Below are 23,996 nucleotides of genomic sequence, written 5' to 3' on the forward strand. Positions count from 1 at the left end.
CACACAGGAGGCAGGCAGGCAGGGAATGTGGAACTATTTCCTAAATCTGATTATTATTAAAAGTCTGTTGGGAGATCTCATATATGCAATACATGTGAAGGTACCTAAGAATATTAGTGACCTAGAAAATGTCTGTTGGGCAAGGTGGGACAAATTTTAAAAAACAAATGGAAAGATGGTTACAGAAAATATTTGAAAAATATTAACTTGGCCATAATTACAAAAATACAAATTGAAATACAAAATACTGATTGGAGGGCATCCTAACTTCTCTATCTACCATATTTTTCTTATTTTGAATTTATAAACTATTACTATTAAATATTTGTTTATATTCTTAGAAAAGTATCTTGCTTAGTTTTATACCTGAGATTATATCAAGTTCTGTTCAATGAAGAATCCATTGTAAAACATATTTTAATCTAAACAACTGAATCTTTTCAACAATGAAAACAAGCCACAAGTGTTGTTTCTACTGTATCCATATTAATTGTTGCAATGTTGTGTATTATTTATAATTTTATGAGATTGTAAACTGCTCAAAATGGGTGCAGTTTATATGATCACCTCAAACTTCAAAATCAGTATCACTAATATTTAACAGAATACTGCATTTATAGCAAAACTGAAGTACTGTGCTGCCCTCTTGTGATCAGAATTGTTGGCTACAGTTATATTGCATTTTTGAAATTGTTAAAACTAAGAATAAAAATGTTATTACTGTATAGAATCTTTTATAGCATTTATAAGCCAAATCAAAGCATTTAATTAAAGTAATTAAAGCAGAAAAGGGTCTTTGTGAGCCAAATTGACACAAAAGGAAGCAAAAGAATTTGTTCATAGGATTAAAAGACAAGAGATGTTGTCTTAATTTTCATTTCTCCTTAGTATTCCCTAGATAGATGGAACTGTTTATATTCATTATTTCCAGGAAGGTTCGTCAATAATGTCAAATATGTCCATAATGACATCAAAGCAATAGTAGAGGGAACAGCAGCAAAGAAAAATGATCTAAATATACATCATTTAGAAGTACTGAGATAACATGAGCCTTGGCTCCTCTCTTCCTGTAATTTTTCTTTCTTATACTGCGTGGGGAACATAAGGCCAATGAAGATGATTCTTCTCACTGTTGTCCTTGAGGCCTACTAAATAAGAACTGACAATAAGGTGAAGCAGCAGCCAAGAGCAGGGCACCAGCAGGCCTATAGCTCTCAGCTATGCCCAATAATGCTTACAATTCCCATTAGCCAGATCTTCTTTAAATTTTGGCAATAGCAATATAAGTACATTAGCTAAATCATCTACAGATGAAACTCGAAAAATTAGAATATCGTGCAAAAGTTCATTTATTTCAGTAATGCAACTTAAAAGGTGAACCTAATATGTGAGATAGAGTCATTACATGCAAAGCAAGATAGTTCAAGACGTGATTATGGCTTACAGCTCATGAAAACCCCAAATCCACAATCTCAGAAAATTAGAATATTGTGAAAAGGTTCAATATTCTAGGCTCAAAGTGTCCTACTCCAATCAGCTAATTAAGCCATAACACCTGAAAAGGGTCCCTGGGCCTTTAAATGATCTCTCAGTCTGGTTCAGTAGGAAGCACAATCATGGGAAAGACTGCTGACCTGACAGTTGTGCAGAAAACCATCATTGACACCCTCCATAAGGAGGGAAAGCCTCAAAAGGTAATTGCAAAAGAAGTTGGATGTTCCCAAATTGCTGCATCAAAGCACATTAATAGAAAGTTATGTGGAAGGGAAAAGTGTGGAAGAAAAAGGTGCACAAGCAGCAGGGATGACTGCAGCCTGGAGAGGATTGTCAGGAAAAGACCATTCAAAAGTGTTGGGGACTTTCACAAGGAGTGGACTGAGGCTGGAGTCAGTGCATCAAGAGCCACCACACACAGACGGATCCTGGACATGGGCTTCAAATGTCGTATTCCTCTTGTCAAGCCGCTCCTGAACAACAAACGTCAGAAGCATCTTGCCTGGGCTAAAGAAAAACAGACCTGGTCTGTTGCTCAGTGGTCCAAAGTCCTCTTTTCTGATGAGAGCAACTTTTGCATCTCATTTGGAAACCAAGAACTCAGTCTGGAGGAAGAATGGAGAGGCACACACTGCAAGACTCTTGAAGTCCAGTCTGAAGTTTCCACAGTATGCTGATTTGAGGAGCCATGTCATGTGCTGGTGTTGGTCCACTGTGCTTCATTAAGTCCAGCGTCAACCCAGCCATCTACCAGGAGTTTGGAGCACTTCATGCTTCCTTCCACAGATGAACTTTATGGGGATGCTGACTTCATTTTCCAGCAGGACTTGGCACCTGCCCACACTGCCAAAAGCACCAAAACCTGGTTCAATGACCGTGGGATTATTGTGCTTGATTGGCCAACAAACTGCCTGACCTGAACCCCATAATCTATGGGGCATTGCCAAGAGAAAGATGAGAGACATGAGACCGAACAATGCAGAAGAGCTGAATGCCACTATTGAAGCATCCTGGTCTTCCATAACACCTCAGCAGTGCCACAGGCTGATAGCTTCCATGCCACTCTGCATTGAGGCAGTAATTGCTGCAAAAGGGGCCCAAACCAAGTACTGAGTACACATGGATGCTTATATTTTTCACAGGTCCCATATTGTTCTATGTACAATCCTTGTTTTATTGATTGCATGTAATATTCTAATTTTCTGAGATTGTGAATTTGGGGTTTTCATGAGCCCTAATCATCTCAATTATGACAAATCTCGGCTTGAACTATCTTGCTTTGCATGTAATGAGTTTCTCATATTAGTTTCACCTTTTAAGCTGCATTATTGAAATAAATGAACTTTTGCATGATATTCTAATTTTTCGAGTTTCATCTGTATATATCTATATATATCTCGCTCTCTCCATCTCTCTATCTAGAATTTTTATTCTTTTGAGCTACTTTCTGCAACTCTACTGAATGTAAATTTTAAATCTAATGCCACTCTGATGCATAATATCTGGTACGGGAACCAATGGCAACATAGGATTTCAGAGAACTTCTTGGATGAGAAGCGAAATGTCTCCAAAGAAAAACCAAAAAGTTCAGTTGCTTCTTGAAAAACTACTTTTGGGACCTAGGATATTAGAGTTCCACCAATTGTTTTGCTAGTCTCTTTTTATGCTACTTTATGCACTGATTGGAGTGAACATGGAACTGTCCTTTCCCAGAAGCCTGTATTGTACCTCAGCATATAAAATGTACATATGATTTCACATTGTTTGCAACACTGAGATACTGATTACATTTAAGCTGTGTACTGAAAACAGCTGTTAGGAATATGACTGCAATGTGGTATTTTTCTTTTCAGTATTGCCGCAAAAGAAGCCTTGGAAAGCCATTTTGCAGAACAAAGCAAGCCTTCATCTCAGGAGATCATGAGGATGGCAGAAGGGCTTAATTTGGAAAAGGAAGTGGTGAGAGTTTGGTTCTGCAATCGAAGACAAAGAGAAAAGAGAGTAAAGACAAGTTTACACCAGAACACCTTTAATTCCATTATTAAGGACCATCAAGAGTGCTAGAATTCTTTCCACAGACAAATGGATTTCTTAGCTTTAACTGTTTGAAAAACTTCTTACTCCACCACATAGACAAAACAAAGTAGCATGTCATCTTTATAAATGTATTTAATAATGGAAGTTTAGGTATTTCTGTAAATACCTTAACTTAAAAGAAAGCATTAAAACTGTATACTTCAAAAAGGATTGAGGGACACTTCACACCTCCCTGCTATTCATTAAGATATTCCTTTTTCGTCAGAATTTTACAACCAGCTGAAAAAAGAAGTCTAGCTATTTAAAAATCATATCAACTTTAAATTATGCTTGTTCAACTTCTAGGCCATTCTTCAAAATCATTTGTGAAGGGTCTGTTGCTCTGGAAGACCCATCATATTAGTGCAGAAGGACAAGATATTTGGAAAGTTCAAAAACATGCATTTTTTTCCTGTTATGAAGACTGCTTGGTCACTTTATTGCCTGCATTTTTAGTTTTTGCAAGGAATAATTCTTGATGCTGGAAAGGAAAACATCTAATATATGTAAAATATCAATTAAATATACCAATAAATTAAACATATCAATAATACATTCTTTATATTTAATTAAATCATTTTTTAAAATTGTATATTGATGTTTAAATAGGAGCATTATGCCAAGTCCCATTTGGAATTTGGAGATCCAGTTGTTTTTAATAGTTAACTTGGTACTATCTATCTCATTCACAAAATGGCTATCACAAAACATCACCCCTGATCCCCAACCCCAAATCAGGTAACCAAAAAAAAAAAAGTGATTATGGTATTTATATACTGTAGTTATTTAACCCAATACTTTATTGGCATCATTTATACTTAAGCTGAATTAGTATAGAACATTACAATAAAAGCATTTCTCTCTCCTACAAGGAAAATGGCAGAAATTCCTAAAGCAGGAAGAGATGAGAAAACAAACAAACTCAAACTGAAAAGTTACCAAGTTAAATTGTCTCACATTGGGCGAATTTTTCCTGTTTACTACTTCTTTTAGATGTTTCCTTTAATCTGCAATTATACAATAATTAATTTTTAAACATAATTTTCAATATTTCAGCTGAGGTAGTAGATATAGAGTAGTAGATATATATATTTTTACCAGATGAAATTATTTCTCCTCATAAGTTTATTCTATTAAAATTAGTACAGATGTTTTGCAAGCAAAAATAAATAAATAAATAAAACAAAGATTTATATACTGTACTAAATATTGTTGTAGCTATAAAATCAATTTTCATAATACTTAAGTGATTTGACAGGATGCATAATTAAATAATTGCTTCATTTTAAAATTGAATGCTACATTCTCATTGCTATTGACATTCTATTTTCATGTAATTATTGGTCAAATAATATAGCCTCAACAATTTTGTTATATCATTCATTGACTCATCCTTTGCACAGTGTGAAGTCTGCACTGCAGTTTGAAAAAATACAAAATACTCTTACAACCTGCTCTTCTATTGCTACACAGTTCAAGTAAATTATTTGTACTTTAATACATGTTATTTAACCATATTAGATGCAAATTCAAATAAATTCATTAACTTCAGTTAAACCAGTGTATAACATTCAAGTGTAAAAATGGATATAGAGCATTTTATATTGGACAATAAAGGATATTTGGAAAAGTAACATTTGTTTAATGAAAAATGCTGCATGGTATTTATGTACAAATGCTAATGCAGGAAAAAGGTTATCTTTTTCAGGTGTTACCTACTCCATACCAATCATGGAGTTCACATAGTTTCAGTGCTAACATAAGTTAATGGCTTAAATTATTTTTCCCACAATTCAAAACTTAATTAAAAGAAACCAAGCATTATATATACAAAGGCACAAACTCTTCAAGTCAGCTATATTACAGTACAATGGAAATTATTCAATATTTTCCTTTCCAACATTTTTTGCTAACAGAAAATTATTTTAGACCACAGTCCTGTCTCCAGAAGTTCCACTAATTGAGTATCAATACTATTCCAGAACCTATAATGGAAACATATGTATCATTTTAACATTAAATTGAACTAGAATAAATTGTTAAAAAGTATTTAACAAAAGATTACCTAAATGTTTATTGAAAATTTTATAATCATTCTACTGAAGATGACAACTGTTTTTTCCAACTCAGAGAAAACAAGGTTGCATTTTAACTCATGTTATTTCTTAAGAACTGTTTACAATTAAAACACAGCTGAAATGCTTTCAGAAAGGCTGCTTGTAATAATTTACAAAATGTAGAAATCTAAAGATGAATGGAAGAGTTATCAAGCTAAATACATTTTGTCCAAAATTAAACTGAAGAAATCAAAATTTAAACCATATATAATAAATGGCCTGTTAACAAAATATCCCAATTTAATTAAACATATACAAATTCTTCATCACATAAATTTGTTCTGTTTTCTGTCTCTCACATTTAGTTCTTCCAGCTGTCTTTAGAAATTACCATTAGCAATAATGGCTTAGGCAAGATTTGCGATGAAATCTGGGTTTTTTATTGAAACCTGTATTGGAGGTTTGTGCATATGCCAATGTTGGAGCAGCTGTAGAAATCAGGCTTACTATTAGCATAAAGCTAATCTACTCCTAAAGCTTTAAGCTGCCGCTCAATCTCTTCATCTGAAATTGTAGCATTTTTTGATGTAGATGCAGACGGCATGCCTATCGCAGCTGAAGGAGCCTTTGCCATCTAATAAAAGAAAAATAATACAAAAAGTTTAATTTATGTAACCATGATAACAGTCATCAACTGCAAGCATACATCCAAAAAGACTATTACAAAGTAAATTAAAATGGGGAGGAAAATGACATTTCTTCCTACCTTTCCAGATATTTCAATTCCAATTTCATCAAGAACTTGGTTAACAATATCCTGGCTTTCTTGTTCTTCATCAGAATCATTGAAGATATCATCTAGGGTATCATTGACTTGAAAGAGAAATCAAAGCCAAGACTGAGGATAGTAACTAGACAATTTCAGCATAACTTTTCACTATTACGTCACATAATTTTTAAAACTAATGTCAGGAACATACTTTCAGTTATTTCACCTCCTGAATGAGCAGTGAAAGATTTCATTTCAACGTGCTGCATAAATCTTTCCCAGAAAGTTGTCATTCTTTTCCAAGCCATTGATGTTTAGTAACTTCAATCAAAACTAGTTTAAAATCTATGAAATTAATTATATCACAAGCCTAAAGGAGAACTAAGAAAAAGATTTAGCATAATATGAAAAGAACAGCTTACTCATTTCTTCGGTCATTTCCATTTTCATGTTTTCTTTCTGGAAATTCTGCATAGTTTGCAATGTCTTCTGTGGATCCATCTTTTTATTGACAGCCAGCATTGTCTACCAGAACAGAGAGAAGGTCATTTCATATTCAAACATATTGTAGTCTAATATTTTATAAGAATCACACCACCATTGCAATTTTATATATTTAAAATAAGAAAATTCTTATCTTGTTTGTAATCCAAGTTTTATCATCATAAAGAGTTGTTAGAACCAAGCTATCTGCAAACCATATTTTAATATTATGTCTAATTTTGATTTGGCTTGGTCTAATAATACATTAGAACTACAGATTCACAAATTTGGAATAGGCTAAGAGCCACAAAGTCCAATATTTATTCAGTAGACACATTCAGATTAAAATATGCCTGACAAATGTCCATTTAAGCCTCTTATTCAGCAAAGAACTTGCTTTCTCCTTAAGGTACTGACTTTACTGCTCTTATTGGCAGGAAGTTTTCCGAGCATCCATCTGGAATCTGTTGCCCTGAATTGAGGGCTATCATTCCATATCCTTCTACTAGGATGTTTGAGAACAGGTCATGGCCTTTTTCCTTGTGACATCACTTCAGGCATATGAGAATGTTAGCATATTCTCATAGACTTATCATGTTTCATGGCAAAACAATACATTTCCTTCCTTTTCTTTTCTTTTAAACATGATTTTGTTTCCAGACTCTGAACATCTTTACTGGCCTGATCAAGTTTGTCATTTTTTAAAGTGCTGCACTGTAATCAAGGTGTAATCTAATTAATTAGTAATCTAATTAATGTCAAAGCCTAATATTACCTGATCAAATACTGGATTCATCAAACACCTTCTTTGTGTATTTTTTCTGGGGCAGAAATTCACTTTGATTACACACATTGTATTTAATTTTAATTATGGTTACTGAAACAAGCCAGCTTCAAACAATGGCTGATGGTTGACTTGTTTCAAGTATGTAAAAGAATAAATATTGTTTGTTCAGGAGCTGGAAAATGGCAAGTTTAAGGATGGTTTCTGTAATGCCAGCCCATACTATACATTAATGGAGACATTGTGGCATGAGTTTACATAATATTTTTATTATAAAGGTCTTACAAAGTAATGGAACAGCCAAAAGTCAGAAATGTTTTAGATTTTTTAATTAGTGGCTAGCTGAAAAAATTGCCTTAAACTTATTAGGCAATTGTTTTCTGTACTACTTAGTTCTAATCAATCAAAATGCTCTAGAAATTAGATCAACAGTTTTCAAATGCTGTGCCACGGCATATTTGTGTGCCACAAAAGGTTAGCTGGCATGCTGATTCAGCAAGCCAAAATAAACAACAGAAAGTGCTGTGCCGCCGCTGTGCAGCAGCATAGCCAGAATCCCACTTCCATTACATCACAGTGGTAAATTGCTTCCATTTTTCTTTCTGGGTCCCAGAAACCTGTGATGTCAAAGGCCCTTTGGTTTTGTGACCTAAAGTCCTGACTATAGCATGTGTACTCTGAGATGAAAAAGATTAAAAAATACCACACTAAATTTTCAGACAGGGTTTTTTCTTAACTACCTGACTCCCACTACTTGGGTTAGTTAAAATCAATTGCCTACTTTTGCTGTTGTTGACATTGCTCCTGCCATCTTCATCTGGGAATTCATCAGTTTTGTCTGAGTTGACATGGATGTAACTTTTGAGCTAACAGCGTAGGTCCGAGTTTTCTGTTTTCTCAACTGCACAAGCTGTTTTGCTAGAACCTTACAGGCTTCTTTGTTTCCTGTTTTAGCCATTTTCTTTATTTCCAATTCCTATTAATTGAAAAAAAATGCTGATTTTGAACTTTATTTGCATTTGTATTTTATCAATTATCAATGTAAGTATTATAATAGAAACATTTACAGTAATTGATTAATTTGTACTTGAATACTTTAGAATAGAAAAATATCATTTTACTAATGGTCTCGTACTGTAAACAACGAACTAGTTATTTGATACACTTACCAATTGCTTTTCTTGTCTCTCCAAAGCTGCTCGATCTCTTCCTATAGCCCTCTGCGTACCTCTTAATTCTTTATTTTGTTCTTTAATTATATCTAAAATGCAAAACATTTACATTAAACATTCATAGACATTAAAAACATGAAATAAACAAGAAATTTTCTAACTGTGAGAAAGTATTCTTAGCTGGATTGTTTTTCTTAATTCAGAATGTCACCAATTTTTCTTAGATTTCTAGAAAGAAAAGAAACCAACTTTTCATCCATTTGCTCTGGCATGAAATTCACCACAAATATAAATCTCCATGTTCCTTCTACATTTTAAAAAATCTTATGTTGCTGCAATTTAATACTCATCAATCTCTAAAGTAGTCCTGTACTCTTTCTAATACATTGACAGAAAACTCAGTTGTGTGTAGTCACCATTATCTGTCTCCCAGATAAATAGGAACAGTAACTCAAATAAGTTTCACATGGTAGATACATGATAATTCATGTTGTCTAATATTCTTATTTATTAATGGCAGCAACTAATATTGGTCACATGGGATGGAATAGAGAAAAAGGTGATAGCAAAAAAGATACAGCATCCAATTTTTCAAAACTCCAGGAAACATAAACCAACAACAAAAACCCTCATAGGCATGAGCTACCTTAAAAATTAAACTGCTGAAATAGCACTGCTATGAGTAGTTTGTGAAATAGCATTAGGGCCAGACAGAATTCTGTAAGATGAAAGTATTCAATAGAATGGGAGGAGGTCACCATTGAAAAAAAAATTCCATGCCTCATGTACTTTATGAATTGCTATATGGACTCTTTTTATGACCAGATTGGATGGATAGATTTGACTTGGCACAGCATTACTGTTATGTCTAGTATTGTACAAAGGACTTTAAAAGTAATGACCGACACTCTAATTTGAGTCCAGAAGCCTACAGGCAACCAATATAACCAATGTTATTTTAAAACAGATTTCAAAGTAAGTTTTTTTCTAGCCTTGGGAGGGTTACCCTTGGGGGATCTGGCTGTCAGATTTTATAGCAGCTGCAGCTTCTAGTTGCCTCTAATAACAGCTCTAAGTAGAGTATTACAGTAGTCCAAGTGCCTGCCTGTAAGGTATGACTGTTGCCAGAAAACATGTTCTAATGTTGCAGCATAAAAAAGAACAATGAAACTTATATTTTGATGAAAGAATTAAAACTGAACATTCAATTTATTGCCAATAATTTTCTGTGCGTTCACCTGAATAAAAAACCAATTAATTAAAAAAAACTTAGTGATTTTTCTAATACAGGAAAGCTCTCTCTGTGTGGGGGTGTGTATAGGCGTATCAGTTTAAGTTTGAAGTTGTGAACAGCAACTAGCATGCATGTCTGTTTTTATATCTTCATATTTAAAATTTACAATGTTTTACAAGATAAAATTTAAATTAGTATAACTAATTTTCATACAATAAACCTTAACCAGAATAAGACAACTGAGCATAAAACAGGCAAGCACAACTTCTCTTGCATTAAGATTGGTGAAATTTAAAAAAATATATTTGGCATACATTCATATAAGTATAGACAGCCTTTAAAACAAAATTCAACATTAAACTTAATTTTAAAATTATATACATATCATTTTTAATTCAAATCAAGGAAGAGGGTTTTACTAAATCTATCTATCCCAGGATACTTTGTTTAAAAATGATATATTGAATTGAATACTTTATTTGGCCAAATGTGTTATTAGACACCCAAGGAATTTGTCTCCAATGCAGAAGATCTCATGTGTAAATAATAATAATAATAATAATAATAACACCAATAAGGGAAAATAAGATAAGGATAAGTAATAATACTACAGCTATTACATGGGAAAATACACATAGACATTAGACAGCAGAGATGAGAATTAGGTGTTCAGTAGTGATGGCCCTAGGGAAAAACTGTCCCCATGTCTAGTTGCTTTGGCTTGCAATGCCCTGTAGCACCATCCTGCGGGGAAGAGTTGAAACAGTTTATGTCCAGGTTGTAAGGGGCCAGCAGATATCTTCTCTGCCTCCTTATATATAATGCAATTCAATCAACTATTCTGTTGTTGCTCAAGTACAACTCAATTACATATACAAATAATGCCAATGAAATATTAACTACTACCTATATTTGTCTTAATTGACTAATGTCTGTAAACCAATATTTTTTTCACTAGAATAATCAGACTATGTCATAATAGATTAAAGAAAGATTCAGATAAGAATAGTATTTCAGCAACAGGAAGACTAACTTTAGAATTATATATATAGTCCAACTTCCTTTTCATAAGCTTGGGGGAAGGAGGTTCTCAATTTTTACAGTTTTTATATATTGTAAAGGAGGGCACAACATATATACATCCATCTCTTTGCATCTGGTATCTTAAAAAAAACCAAATGTAATACATTTCATAATGTTATTGAATGCCTATTGGCTATATTATAACCATTTCGGGAACCACCTTTTAAGTAAGATTATCTCTTAAAGCTGCATTTTCCAAACCGCATTCTACTACTCTTCAGAAGTGCTGAACTGCAGTCTTGAAAATGCATACCTAGTGTGGCTGCTGACTTAAGATTTCAATGACAAAATACCTTCCACTCTCTTGGTACCACCTTATTTGTTAACGATATTGTGCATATGCCTGGCTGTTCTTTGAAATCCTGGGTGGTTGAAACTACAACTCCTAAATTTGGGCCCTTCTTTTGCTGAACCAGCTCTGTGTGGCAGAAGCAATGCAATGGGTGGTGTGGGTAGGCTGACGAAGGCTGTATAAGTAAGACATTATTTTTTCCAATTCTTTTTTGCTGGAGTGTATGAAGAATGCTTTTTTATTCATTCAAACATAATGAAATGCTGGAAAGAAATATCGTAAAAGGGTTAGAATTCTGTCAGTCAGAAAGCTATATCTTAGACTAAATCAGAATAGCACCAAGTTTAGTGTAACTAACAAAAGAAAGATCAAATTGAAAAACTAGTTAGATTTGACCATAGTTGTCTGAGTAAAAATTCAAGAAATTTCCCAATACAGTTCAAATGGAGAGGACAAGAGACAGTGGCTTGGAATGCTGTTCACTGCTCTGTTCTTAAGCAACCTATTTCTATTCTTCTAGATGACTTGGAAGATAAACTTATATTAAGGGGATTGGAAGTCATTCTCTTCATGCTATCCTTACCATATTTTTTTACAACAGATTGTCAGAAATAAATTACATGAAAGGGACTGGGGCTGTTAATCTATCTTTTCATCAGCATAATATGATTATGGATAATTTTGTGAGATCAATCATTGACAAGATTATTGCCAGGAAATGGAATGACAAAAGAGACAACTAGAATATCCGTGGATAAAATGTGAACTTGACTAAACAAGGTGCAAACTCATCATAGAAATAAGAGCTTCTTACTTCTCTGAATGTATTTCATCGGTGGACAATGACTCAGATGTGTCATTTAGAACAGTGGTCCCCAACCTTTTTTGTACCAGGGACCAGTTTCAAGCACAAACACTTTTTCAAGGACGGGGGAGAATCCGAGTTTGGTGGTTTGCTTGCAGACGTTTCATTACCTGACTAGGTAACATCTGATGTTGTTACCTAGTTGGGTAATAAACGTCTGCCAGCAAACCACCAAGTTCAGGGAGCGCTCGGCCCTGCCTCCCTCAGCCCCATCCCTCAGGTGTCTCCCTCCCTCCCTCAGGTGTCTGCCTCGTTCTTCTCTCAGTCGCTCTCTCGCTGCTCCACCAGCCCAGGAAGAAACTGCTTCAAAGAAGCCGGGGGTGGCTTTTCCTGTCGCCACAGCTCCTCCGAAGCGCCCGTTTACCCCCACCCCCCGCCCGCGCGCGGTTCAATCCACAGTGCTCCGTTCTGCCTGCCTGCCTGCCTTCTTCGTTTCGGAGCAGCTTCGGCTGATAAAAAGAAGCGAATAGTCATTATTCTCAGCCGAAGCTGCTCCCAAACAACCAAACAGGCAGGCAGGCAGAACGGAGCACTGAATTGAAGCGCGCGTGGGCGGGTGGGGTGGGGGTGAACGGGCGCTTCAGAGGCACTGTGGCGACAGGAAATGCCACCACCCCCCGGCTTCTTTGAAGCAGTTTCTTCCTGGGCTGGTGGAGCAGCGAGAGAGCGACTGAGAGAGGAACGAGGCGGGAGGAAACCGAAGCCGCTGAGCCAGAGAGCAGGACAGGATTCGGTTGCTTCCTCCCTCCCCTTCTTTCATTTGTGTCCTTGATCCCCGATCCCAGCAGCATTCACCGAAGGCGAAGAAAGCCGCCATTTTTTTAAAATTTTTTTCTTTGCGGCCCGGTACAGAGTGCTCCATGGACTGGGACCGGTCCGCGGCCCTGTGGTTGAGGACCCCTGATTTAGAAGGATCCATTTCCTTTTTGAGGTATTGGCAAGATCTACCAACAGGCTGCTTGAAGGCAACCTGGGGCAACATTTTGCTAATAAAATTACTCAAAGTTGCTGAAATTTTGACTGCAGATGTGAAGAATCCGTGAAAATAATGTAAGTACAGACTTGCAATTAATTGGAATTAATTTTATCCAATGCATTGCACGGAGGTAGGTGGGATGCTAGGAAATATCTGTGTTACCCTTTGGAAGTCTGCTATGCTCTGCCTAGAGAGATCGGGTTTGGGTCATGAGGTTGTTGACATGTTGTTAGGGAAATGGGTAATATTGAATAGGATTTTCTTAGACCCAGCTATATAAAATAAATGTCATACAGTTTTCAGTTCTAGGTAAGATTGTTAAAAGAATGGTGATCTTCACATAAAAGCATCCTAAAGTAAATGGATCATTTTTAATCAGCATGGGAAGAAATAGCACTGGTCATACTGGTGGACTTGAAGCTGGTTCCCAATATAGTAAATACATCCGTTCTGGTGTTCTTAGGTGTCCCAGCAGCATCTAATATTAGTTTCTGGGCTACCTGAAGGCTTAAGTTCAACCCAGGCAAGATAGGATGGTTATTGATTCTGAAACCTACCAATTCTGAGGTGATAATTTTAATGAGGTTGTAATGTCCCTGAAAGAGGTGGTTTGCAATCTGAGGTTCCTCTAGAAACAGTTTCGACTTTGTCATTGCAAAGTTGACAGTTTGTATTGCCAGTGGATTTTTGTATCTTTGCTTTCATGGCATTAATTTGTCATGCTTGTTCTTGAGCAGCAAGTATTAAACTTTCCATTTCTTTCTTGATAGTTTCTATCTTAAGCCATGCCAAGTTGTCATCACATTTTCCTTCAATGTTTTTTAAGTGCTGTCCATGCAAAGCTTTGGTTTTCCATCTATTTAATCTGTCATCAAGCTGTTTTCCTTATATTCTGTCTTTGTTTCTGTTATTTTTATACTGTTCTCAGTTTTCACAGCCTGCACCCATTTTTCTTTATTTTGTTCACATAATCATTCAAACTTTTTCTTTTTATACATATATTAATGGCTTTAATTATGTTTTCAGAAGTCAGCTTTGATTTTAATATTTTGCAGATCTTCCTGATGTATTTCTTTTGTGTTGACTCTTTGATTTTTCCATTCAAGATGTTATCATTATTATCATTATCATTATTATCATTATTATTATTATATCCTATATGGCTTGAACCATATTCCCTCCCAAGACTATGTGAGAGATTGTGGAAAAGCTGAAGAAGACGTATCTAGATATTTTTCTCAGAATAGGCAACTCGGTTCAAGATGGGAAAAAACACTCAAAGAGGTTCAGCCTTAAATTAACTCACTATAACTGAGATTCGCCATTCCTCCTGTAGTTTTCAAGATTCTGTATTTACCCCTATGGTTATTCTATTCCTCCATTAAGGCAAATAAAGTTCTCTGAAACAGTGACTCAGTCCGTCACAGATTGTCTTCTAGTTTAATGGAATCCATATCATTATTGCTTCTTTGGTTATTGCCAATTACTTGGGACTTGGTAGTGTATTTTCCCCCCTAACCAAGATGAATAGGAAATAACTGGTGAAGTTTCCTTTCTTAACAGGATGTGTAATAATGAGGAAGACACACAAAGGTGGACCTGAGGGTCTGTCCCCATTCTTATGGCATTCTGAGGAGTAATGAAAATCTGGGCTTTTGATGATTAAGCTGGTAAGGTAGACACTATTATTGTCCTGTATTATAAGAGTTCCATTGTTTTCATTATAATAACCTTTATTCTGTGCTTTATTTTGTACTTTGCCTAGAGCTTCTAAAGTGAGACAGCTGATAAATCTTAATAAAAATATTTAGGTTTTCATGTACACCATTATGAATCCATGTGGAATGTGCCAGTATATTAAAAACTACATACTAAACACAGAAATACAACTTTCTTCCTGCCTATTTTTAGTTTGCAAAGTAATGAATTACCTGAATTAATATATTATGCCACTAATGTTACTATGTAAATAACTGCAGTTACTTCTAAACAGATTGTTTTCTGAAATGCAATATTAACCTAATATTTATGAACAATTTTATTAGGGTATGTTCCCTTAGAGATGCTATTGGAAACACATTCATATCTATCAATTAGAAGCAATATTTTATTAACTATAAACACAGAGTAGGTAACAATAGTGGCAATGATTTATTTTTAAACAAAGATTTTTTTTAAAAAAAACCTGCAGTGTTATCATTTGTTATACTTTGGTTGAAAACACAAACTGTATCTTCTTTGACTAAAAGAAAATCAAACGACAGTCTGGGAAGATTAGAAGCAGAGGTTCAGCTTCTAAAGAAAATGAAGTTTTTAAATTATACAGCTGCCAGTCAATGATTACATTTATCTATTTCTTTGTAAAAAACAGTTTTTGGGGTTTCTTTTTATGCCTAAGGCCATTTCAAAGTAACACACAATAAAACCAAAATAATTCATTTGCAGCTGTTCCGGAGTCAGACAATTTCTTCCTCTTCTACAGAGAAAAGGGCAGTCTTTTTCTATTAAAAATCCCATTTCTTTTGAAAATGAAATATTTCCAAAGTAAGTTCCATCTTGGTTTCACAATCTAAGGAAAAGGACAATCAATAATGTTAGGAAGTGCTCCTGCTTTCCCCAAGCCAAGCTAGATTGTGAAAAATGAATGAAGTATGAATTGTAGCCATGGTTTTATTTTAAAGCTTATATTAATCCTCCTTGAAATATAATTTTCCACACCAGTAACATTTCTAAAATAGTCCAAAATAAAATTATTTCAATAATAATGTGTAAATAGATATTGCTAATTTGCAATTATTGGAGTACAGTTTTAGGAATGATGACATCCATCTTTCTCTCCAAGAAACTTATTTTCCAAGACACAGTAACTTAATTTATTCAATTTAGCATGGCCATCTAACCCAAAAGATTCTGGGTCTTACAAAATCTATAGAAAGAAGTAAAACAGCTAAAACAATTAAAAGACACATAAACAGATGCCCTGTTATAAAACAATTAGAACAGGTACTACGAAATAAAGTAAGAGTTTAAAAGTAACGTACTCCAAGAGGCTTGATAATAGACTATACAAGGAAAAGGAATACTATGAAAAGGCTAGCCTCTAAGGCCCTAGAGGATGAGCATAAAAGACTTGAAAAAGAGCTACAGAAAATGCCACAGAAAAAGGACATCAAGTTAAAAATGGATATAATTAAACACAAAATGGGTCAAATAGAAAAAGAATTAGCACAGAAAATTAGAGGTGCTAAACAGAACTACTTTGAAGACGCAAATAAACCAGGTAGATGGTTAGCATATAAATTGAGAAAGGAGAAAGAATCAAGGAAAATATTGCAATTAATAGATGACCAAGGCCAAGTTTGCTATGGTAGCAAAGAGAAGAAGGAAATCATCCGAGACTTTTATGGGAAATTATGTATGCAAGAGAATATTGATGAAGAGAGAGTCAAGCAGTACTTACAGAATGCTAATTTACCTCAGATACCTAAAGAGACTGAAAAAATGCTAGAAAGCAATATAACAATGATGGAGTTAACTGAAGCACTCAAGCAAAATAATGGAAAGGCACCAGGCCCAGATGGACCTCTGGCAGAATTTTATAAAACATTACAAGAATCGTTGAATCTTCCATTGTTAGAAGTTATGAATGAAGTTATGTTAAAAAAGAAGATACCTAAATCATGGTCAGAAGCCTATATTACACTTATTCTTAAAGAGGATGCCGACCTATTACAAATTAAGAATTATAGACCCATTTCCTTACTAAATGCAGACTACAAAATCTTTGCTTCAATATTGGCAGAAAGACTTAAAAATATTTAAATAATTTTATCCATCCTGATCAAAATGGATTTCTGCCAAAGAGACAAATTAAAGACAATATGAGAGTAATCTTGGACACCTTGGAATACTACGAGGCACATCCTGAAAAACAAATGGCTCTGATATTTTTAGATGCACAGAAGGCATTTGACAATGTGAATTGGCAATTCATGTTATTACTGTTGGAACAGATGGATTTTGCTAGAAAATTCATCCAAGCAATAGAAGCTATATACTATAAGCAAACGGCAAAGGTAATGATAGAGGGACAGCTGACAGATTCTATTAATATAAGAAAAGGAACAAGACCAGGGTGCCCACTATCACCTTTGTTGTTTGTGTTAACTTGGAAGTGTTAAACAGAAATACTAGAGATGAAAAGAATATAAAAGGAAAAATTTAAGCTGCAAGCATTTGCGGATGACCTGATTTTCATCTTAGAAGACCCTTTAGAAACAGCATCAAAATTGATAGAAAAGATAGAGACATATGGAAAGGTGGCTGGTTTGAAAATAAATAAAGACAAGACAAAGATTTTGACAAAGAATATGCTATTAAGACAAAAGGAAGAACTGGCAAACCTATTGAAAATTCAAGTCACGAATAAGATCAAGTATTTGGGATATATTTGACAGCAAGATGTAGTACATTAAAAGAAAATAATTATATTAAACTTAAACAGCAGATAGCGCTAGACTTGGCGAAATGGGAAAACTTACAACTCTCACTAATAGGGTGAATCTCAACAATCAAGATGAATATATTACCCAGAATTTTATATTTGTTTCAAACAATTCCAATTAGGCTTGGAAACGACTACTTTGAAGATTTAAATAAAATTGTGTTGAAATATATATAGCAAGGTAAGAAAGCGAGAATAAAGTTAAAACTTTTGCAAGATGCTAGAATTAGAGGAGGATTTGGTTTGCCTAATTGGGAATTGTACTACCAAGCTACAAATCTGATGTGGGTTAAGGAATGGATAACACTAAGAAATGCTAGATTGTCGACATTAGAAGGACATGATTTGTTGTTGGGGTGGCATGCTTTTTTATGGTACAAAGGAACTAAAACACAGGGGTATTTTAGAAGACATTATATACGGGAGTCTCTGTGGTTAAACTGGGAGAAGATTAAAAGACAATGTTATTTGAAAATTCCAGTCTGGTTATCGACTATTGAAGCATTCTCGTATCCTATAATATATAAAAAGGAACAGTTAGATATGGTGAAATATTGAATGAAAAGGGTGAACTTAAATCTATACAAAAACTAGAGGAACAAGGTATAAAGATGAATTGGTTCTCATATGCACAAATACATTCAAGGTATGATAAAGATTCTAAAACAGAAGGTTTATATGATAAACTGACTGACTTAGATAAGATTTTGACAAGTACTGATGAAAAGGTGATTAAAAAATTGTATGGATATCTATTAGAAATTAAACTAGAAGAAGAACAAGTTAAAGAAACAATGATTGCTTGTGAAGAATTTTGGATATGGGATTGATTTAGAGAAATGGCAAAAATTGTGGTCTCAAAATTATAAAATGACAATGTCAACGGCATATAAAGAAAATTTGTATAAGATGTTTTACAGGTGGCATTTTCCACCCGACAAGAATAGCAAGAATGTTCAAGAATAAATCCGAAAATGTTGGAAATGTCATCAGACACCTGGCTCATATTACCATATGTGGTGGACTTGTGCGGATGCTAAAAAATACTGGACTAAAATCCACATGTGGTTGGAGAAAATGACGAAAAAACATATAGACTTGAAACCAGAGATATTTTTATTGGGAATTTTACCTGAAATATATAGTAAAGATTTGAAATACCTTATTGTAAATGTATTAACAGCGGCTAGGATTGTATTTGCTAAAAACTGGAAAAATGAGAAGATACCATCACAGGAGGAAATCATTAAGAAAATATTGGAATGTGCTGAAATGAGTAGATTGACATTTGAAATTAGAGAACAAGAGGATAAATTTTTTTATAAAATTTGGGATCTTTTCTATCAATGGTTAGATAATAAAGTACAGTAATGAAATATGTAGATTTCTAGAAAATAATATATAAAGATGTACTTACTTTTTTATTATAACTACAAAATGTAAATGGATAGATTTGGGATGATAATATGAACTGTTATATAATAAATTAAGTAAATTATGGTTATCTTGAGTGAATAAAAGTATAGTCAAATGATTAATAATGATACTAAGGTATTTAGTTTTTGATTGACAATATGAGATTATATGCAATGTAATTGTAATTGAAGACTACGAAATGGAAGCACAAAACAATTTGTAAACCAACCGGCACACCTATGGAAGACAGCTCGATGTTTTTATGTTTTGTTTGTATTTGTTTTTAAAAACCAATAAATTTTTTTTAAAAAAGTAACGTATTCCAGAATGAAAACATGCACAAATACGAAATCAATAATCTTAAACCTGCAGTTCAATTTAATTTACATTAGTCAAAGTTAAATAAGTATTCCATGATAACTTCTGTTTTTGCAAACTATACAATTATAAACTCCTACTGAAAACTGACTAGGTTTAGGTTAGAAAACCATGCTGATAGTTGGATCTTAAATGAGGTTTTTAGGGGAAGGCTTTAATTCATTAGAACAAAAATAGCTTGTTTTTGACATGATCTTAAATTTGACACAAAGTTTTTTCTATCAAAACAGAGAAACATTAAATGAAGATTTTATATATAAAGAAACCATTATAAACAAATTCAGAATGATCAGACAAATGATCAGAGTAATATACCATATACCATACATTTACCATACACAAACACACACGTATATATATATGTTTGTATACATAATCTGAGGCAATGGTGAAAAAGCAGGCCTCTTCTTGTCTTATAGGCTCTGTCGGCAGCTTTTGATGCCAAAACTATGAGGAATGAAGATAATAAGAGGTCCACAGGCTAAATTATATGAACAATTAATGGAACTAGGTATATTTAGTGTAACAAGGTATGTTTAGTGTAACAAAGAGAAGGTCAGGGGAGATATGATTGAAGGGCTATCATGGGCAAGAGAAGGTCAATTTATTCTCCAGAGCACCTGAGGAAAGGACAAGAAGTAATGGGTAAAAGCTCATCAGAGAGATATCAAAACTGAAAATGAGGAATTTGCTCACTGTGAGAATGAATAATCAGTGGAGCAGCTTTGCTCCCAGAATTGTTGGTGCTCCATCATTAGAGATTTTCAAGAATAGACTGGACAACCATGTGACCAGGATGGTATAAGGTCTGCTGCATTGAACAGAATTAGACTATAAGACCTCTGAGGTCCCTTCCAGCACTATGAGTCTATGTTTTGTTCTACATATATTCTAAAATTAGTCTTATATATTCTGGCCAAATATATATCTGAACTGCTTGTTTCTTAATTTAGTTAGAAAAATATGTCTTAAATAAATAATTCTGGATGGCCTACAAATAAAACATATTAGACAAACAAAAAAAATGTGATATAATTATGGCACCTTATGAACCAAGTCACAAAACAGATGTCAAGTCCACTAATAATCTGGCTATAAGGACTGGGGGGGGAAATTTTGGGAATATCTGGGAGGAAAACTGTTTCACAGACTATGATAGATAGGGTATCTCTCCTGCATCCATCTAGACGAAAGTGTTTTACCCAAGAGACTCAGAGCATATTTTTCTTGACAGATCTGATGGGATGGGAAGTGGTCTTGCAATATATTTGCAAGTGGGGAAAAAGCAACAATCAAAAATAAAGAATCCTGCCTTGGGCAGGTGTTGGACTAGAAGTTCTCCAAGGTTACTTAAAGCCCCATAATTATATGATACAGAACTTTATATTACCATGTTTAGATGAAGGAGAGATTCTGTTGACATCACATTTCAATTCCTGGACAGCAGACTGAATATCAAACTAAGAAGATACAATTGCTCATGTATGTTGAGACCTGTCAACACCAGCATTATTTCTATATGGGCAAGCAATGCCAGGAAGATGATGATTTTAGAGGTCTTTCTGGACTTATGAATCATGTTTGACCAGGAAGTATAACTGGTTGCATAATTTTCATTGATGCATTTTATGACTTTACATACCACAGAATAAACTATAACTTTTATCTTCATTATCACCAATCATACAACCTAGTACACTTTATATGGCTACCTTTAAAGTCTTAAAGGAAATTGCAATGTTTCAATAATGCAATGGCCTATACAATTCCTGACTTAAATCCTGTACCTTATTTTACTTTTCACCATTTTTTGTTACTGATATAATTTGGGGAACAAGAGTAATGTTATTTTTATTTTTAACTGTATTGTTGTTTTAATTTTGTAATATAACTGCAAATTTTTGAGTTATTTTATTGCTATGAAATTTACATTAAATATAAATTTTAAAATAATAGTGGTCTTGAAAATGGAATTTTGGAATTAATCTCATTCTTGGCAACTATATTGTGCATTTTAAAAATTTTTTTAATTAGTTCTCATAAACAAAGCTACAACAATTTTATTTGGTGTCCTGATTTTCTGCCCATTCATTCTTACTGTTACTACTTATACCTTTAATATTTATTTTGTTTTGTTATCACAACTGTTTTGCATGGCAGAACAATGCATAATATAGAAGGTCATCTTTATCACCTGACTGGCCCAAATTTTAATAAGTAATCTCAGAAATTTCTATTACCCGGGAAAACATGTAGAAAACATGTGTTCTGTGAACCATTGATACTATCTGTACAGTGAATTCATAACAGCAAGAATATTAGTGGCATATAAAAACAGAATCTGAAAAATACTGCCTCCACTCCTTTCATTTTTACAAACACTAGCTTTCAGAAGCCACATGAGTTTATCAATGATAGTTTAGATTTGTTTGCCAATGTCTTTTCCATGAATTCAACAAGAATTCATACACTGTAAAAAGGATGCTACTTTTGCATAACAATCTATTTTCAAATTAAATCAATATGAAAATTGTGAAAATTAGAAAACTTAAAAAAGCCATGCATGCAAAAATATTCAACATTACATTCCGAAGCTCCACCACTATTGTAATTTAAGTCTCAGCTCACAATTAAGAAAGCAGCATTTGTTTCAGTCATAATAAAATTCTCTTTTGCCCAGATATAAATTATCTGCTTCGAAGCAGTTCAAACATTCCCCTGCAGTTATCTATTCTGTAGAGGAGGGGAAAAAATTATTTAAAATGCAGAGACTTCTGCCTTTTGATCCTGTTATTGTTTGAGCTGTGATAACTATTAATTGCTTGTGTGTGTGTGTGTGTGTGTGTGTGTGTGTGTGTGTGTGTATTCTCTTCAAATAAAAATATATGGAAGAAAATGAAGGTATACTTTTTATTTTCCAAGAAATATACAGCAATGCTAATGGGAAAAAAATATTTTTGGAATACTAATCTATCTCCTCTTTTTAAAAAAGTTTTTTTTTCAAACTACTTTTTTTCCTAACACTGGTGTGCCCTGGAAAGTTCCTAAGTAAGGATTTTTGGTTTTTAATTTCTAAAAAAAACCTGCTTGAAACACAATTTTCAAGATTAAAAAAAAACTCTACTATTTAAACTATTTCTAGTAATGTTTTCAATCTGCTATAAAAAGCAACTTTTAAGTATCTCACATCCTTTAAAGAATACCTTTTTCTATTTGAGCAGTTTAGTTCTCTATAAAGTTTACTTAAAAGTACATACAACATTTATCTAAAAGAGATTATAGCTTCCTCAAGTTCCTTTAGATTTAAATTAGTTTCCATGAGAATTGTTTCAGTCTAAATGTTTGGCTTAATTTCATTTGTTCAACAGGGTTTATACATGTATAAAACAACTCAAAAATTAAATAACCTGGTAAGTTTGTTTCTACTAATTCTATAGACTATTTCAACATAGGTTCATAACAATAAGAGTCATTCCACTCCCTTTCCCCCTTTTTTAACAATGCAAATGAACACCCAAAACCACCTACATATTTAAACCTAGTACTGTACAAGTCAAGCTGAAAGTGAGAAACATGTAGACCAAAGGGCAAGGAACCCAACTCAGAAAGTATCATGACTACAATTTAACGTCCAGAATATTTTGGCAATCAATATTTTTGGCTGGGAGTGTGGGGGGCAGGATGGACAGTCATGGGTGGGGTGGGGGGAGCAAAGACAGAATTTCGCCAAGAATCTTACAGGTAATGGTAATAAAATAAAAATGGGAGAGTTTCGCCAGGAGCAACATTTCTATCACCCATTTACTACAGAACGTTGTCGCTGATCAATTTCCTACCGTAAAAGCTCTTAGGAAACCCTAGAGCCAAGTTAAGCCAGGGGACCTGTGCGCCTCTGACATCAGAAGTGGGCTGCTACACAACCGAAGGGAGCTATAGGAAGGAGTACATCGTTGAGAAATTAAGGGAACCTCTATTGCAAAAGGCGCGGCAACCCCACCAAAAAATAAAATAAAATAAATAAAAGCAGGTTTCGGCCTCACTCACCGTCCACCGTCTTCTTCTTGAAAAGCGAAGCCATGGCGGCGTCCCAACACCGAAACGAGTCGAGCCGCCGGCCTCCTTCCTATAGTTCTCAGGTGACCAGGAAGCTGCTTCAGCGCAGAGAGACGGAACGAGGAAAAACCCGCCTCTCTTACTTCTGAAAACGCCAAGGCCGTGGCGTCTGGCAGCGCTGGAGGTGGAGCTGGAGTCGGGCTAAGCTGGGAGGCGTTTCTGCCGCCGCGTTCGCCCCTTGCCTGCCTTTCCAAGGGCTGCGGCTTCAGCTGCGCGCAGTTTTTGGCGTGGTAAGAGCGCGCTGAGCGTCAGCTGGGCTGCTGCCGAGACTGCTGTTAGTCCTCCAGAACTGTCGCCTGT

General features: G+C 34.5%; 2 protein-coding genes across 2 annotated transcripts in view; one reads left to right on the plus strand and one right to left on the minus strand.

Moving 5' to 3' along the window:
• POU1F1 (POU class 1 homeobox 1) overlaps positions 1-4,740 on the plus strand; it is a 17,339-nt gene extending 12,599 nt beyond the window's left edge. Inside the window, exon 7 of the mRNA XM_087966628.1 lies at positions 3,348-4,740. Within this exon, the coding sequence (XP_087822754.1) occupies positions 3,348-3,558 (211 nt within the window). The 3' untranslated portion in view covers positions 3,559-4,740. The remainder of the gene's footprint in view (positions 1-3,347) is intronic.
• CHMP2B (charged multivesicular body protein 2B) lies at positions 3,507-23,721 on the minus strand. The gene is made up of 6 exons (XM_026664089.2): positions 23,628-23,721; positions 8,833-8,924; positions 8,445-8,639; positions 6,819-6,921; positions 6,394-6,500; positions 3,507-6,261 (listed from the first exon to the last, which is right to left on the minus strand). The coding sequence occupies exons 1-6, from the start codon at positions 23,659-23,661 to the stop codon at positions 6,148-6,150; spliced, it is 645 nt and encodes a 214-aa protein (XP_026519874.1). The 5' UTR covers positions 23,662-23,721; the 3' UTR covers positions 3,507-6,147.
• Positions 23,722-23,996: the final 275 nt, after the last annotated feature.

This window comes from Notechis scutatus, chromosome 5, assembly GCF_049901735.1.
Source record: "Notechis scutatus isolate UNSWTSFEM ecotype Mainland chromosome 5, rNotScu1.2, whole genome shotgun sequence".
Taxonomy (NCBI): domain Eukaryota; kingdom Metazoa; phylum Chordata; class Lepidosauria; order Squamata; family Elapidae; genus Notechis; species Notechis scutatus.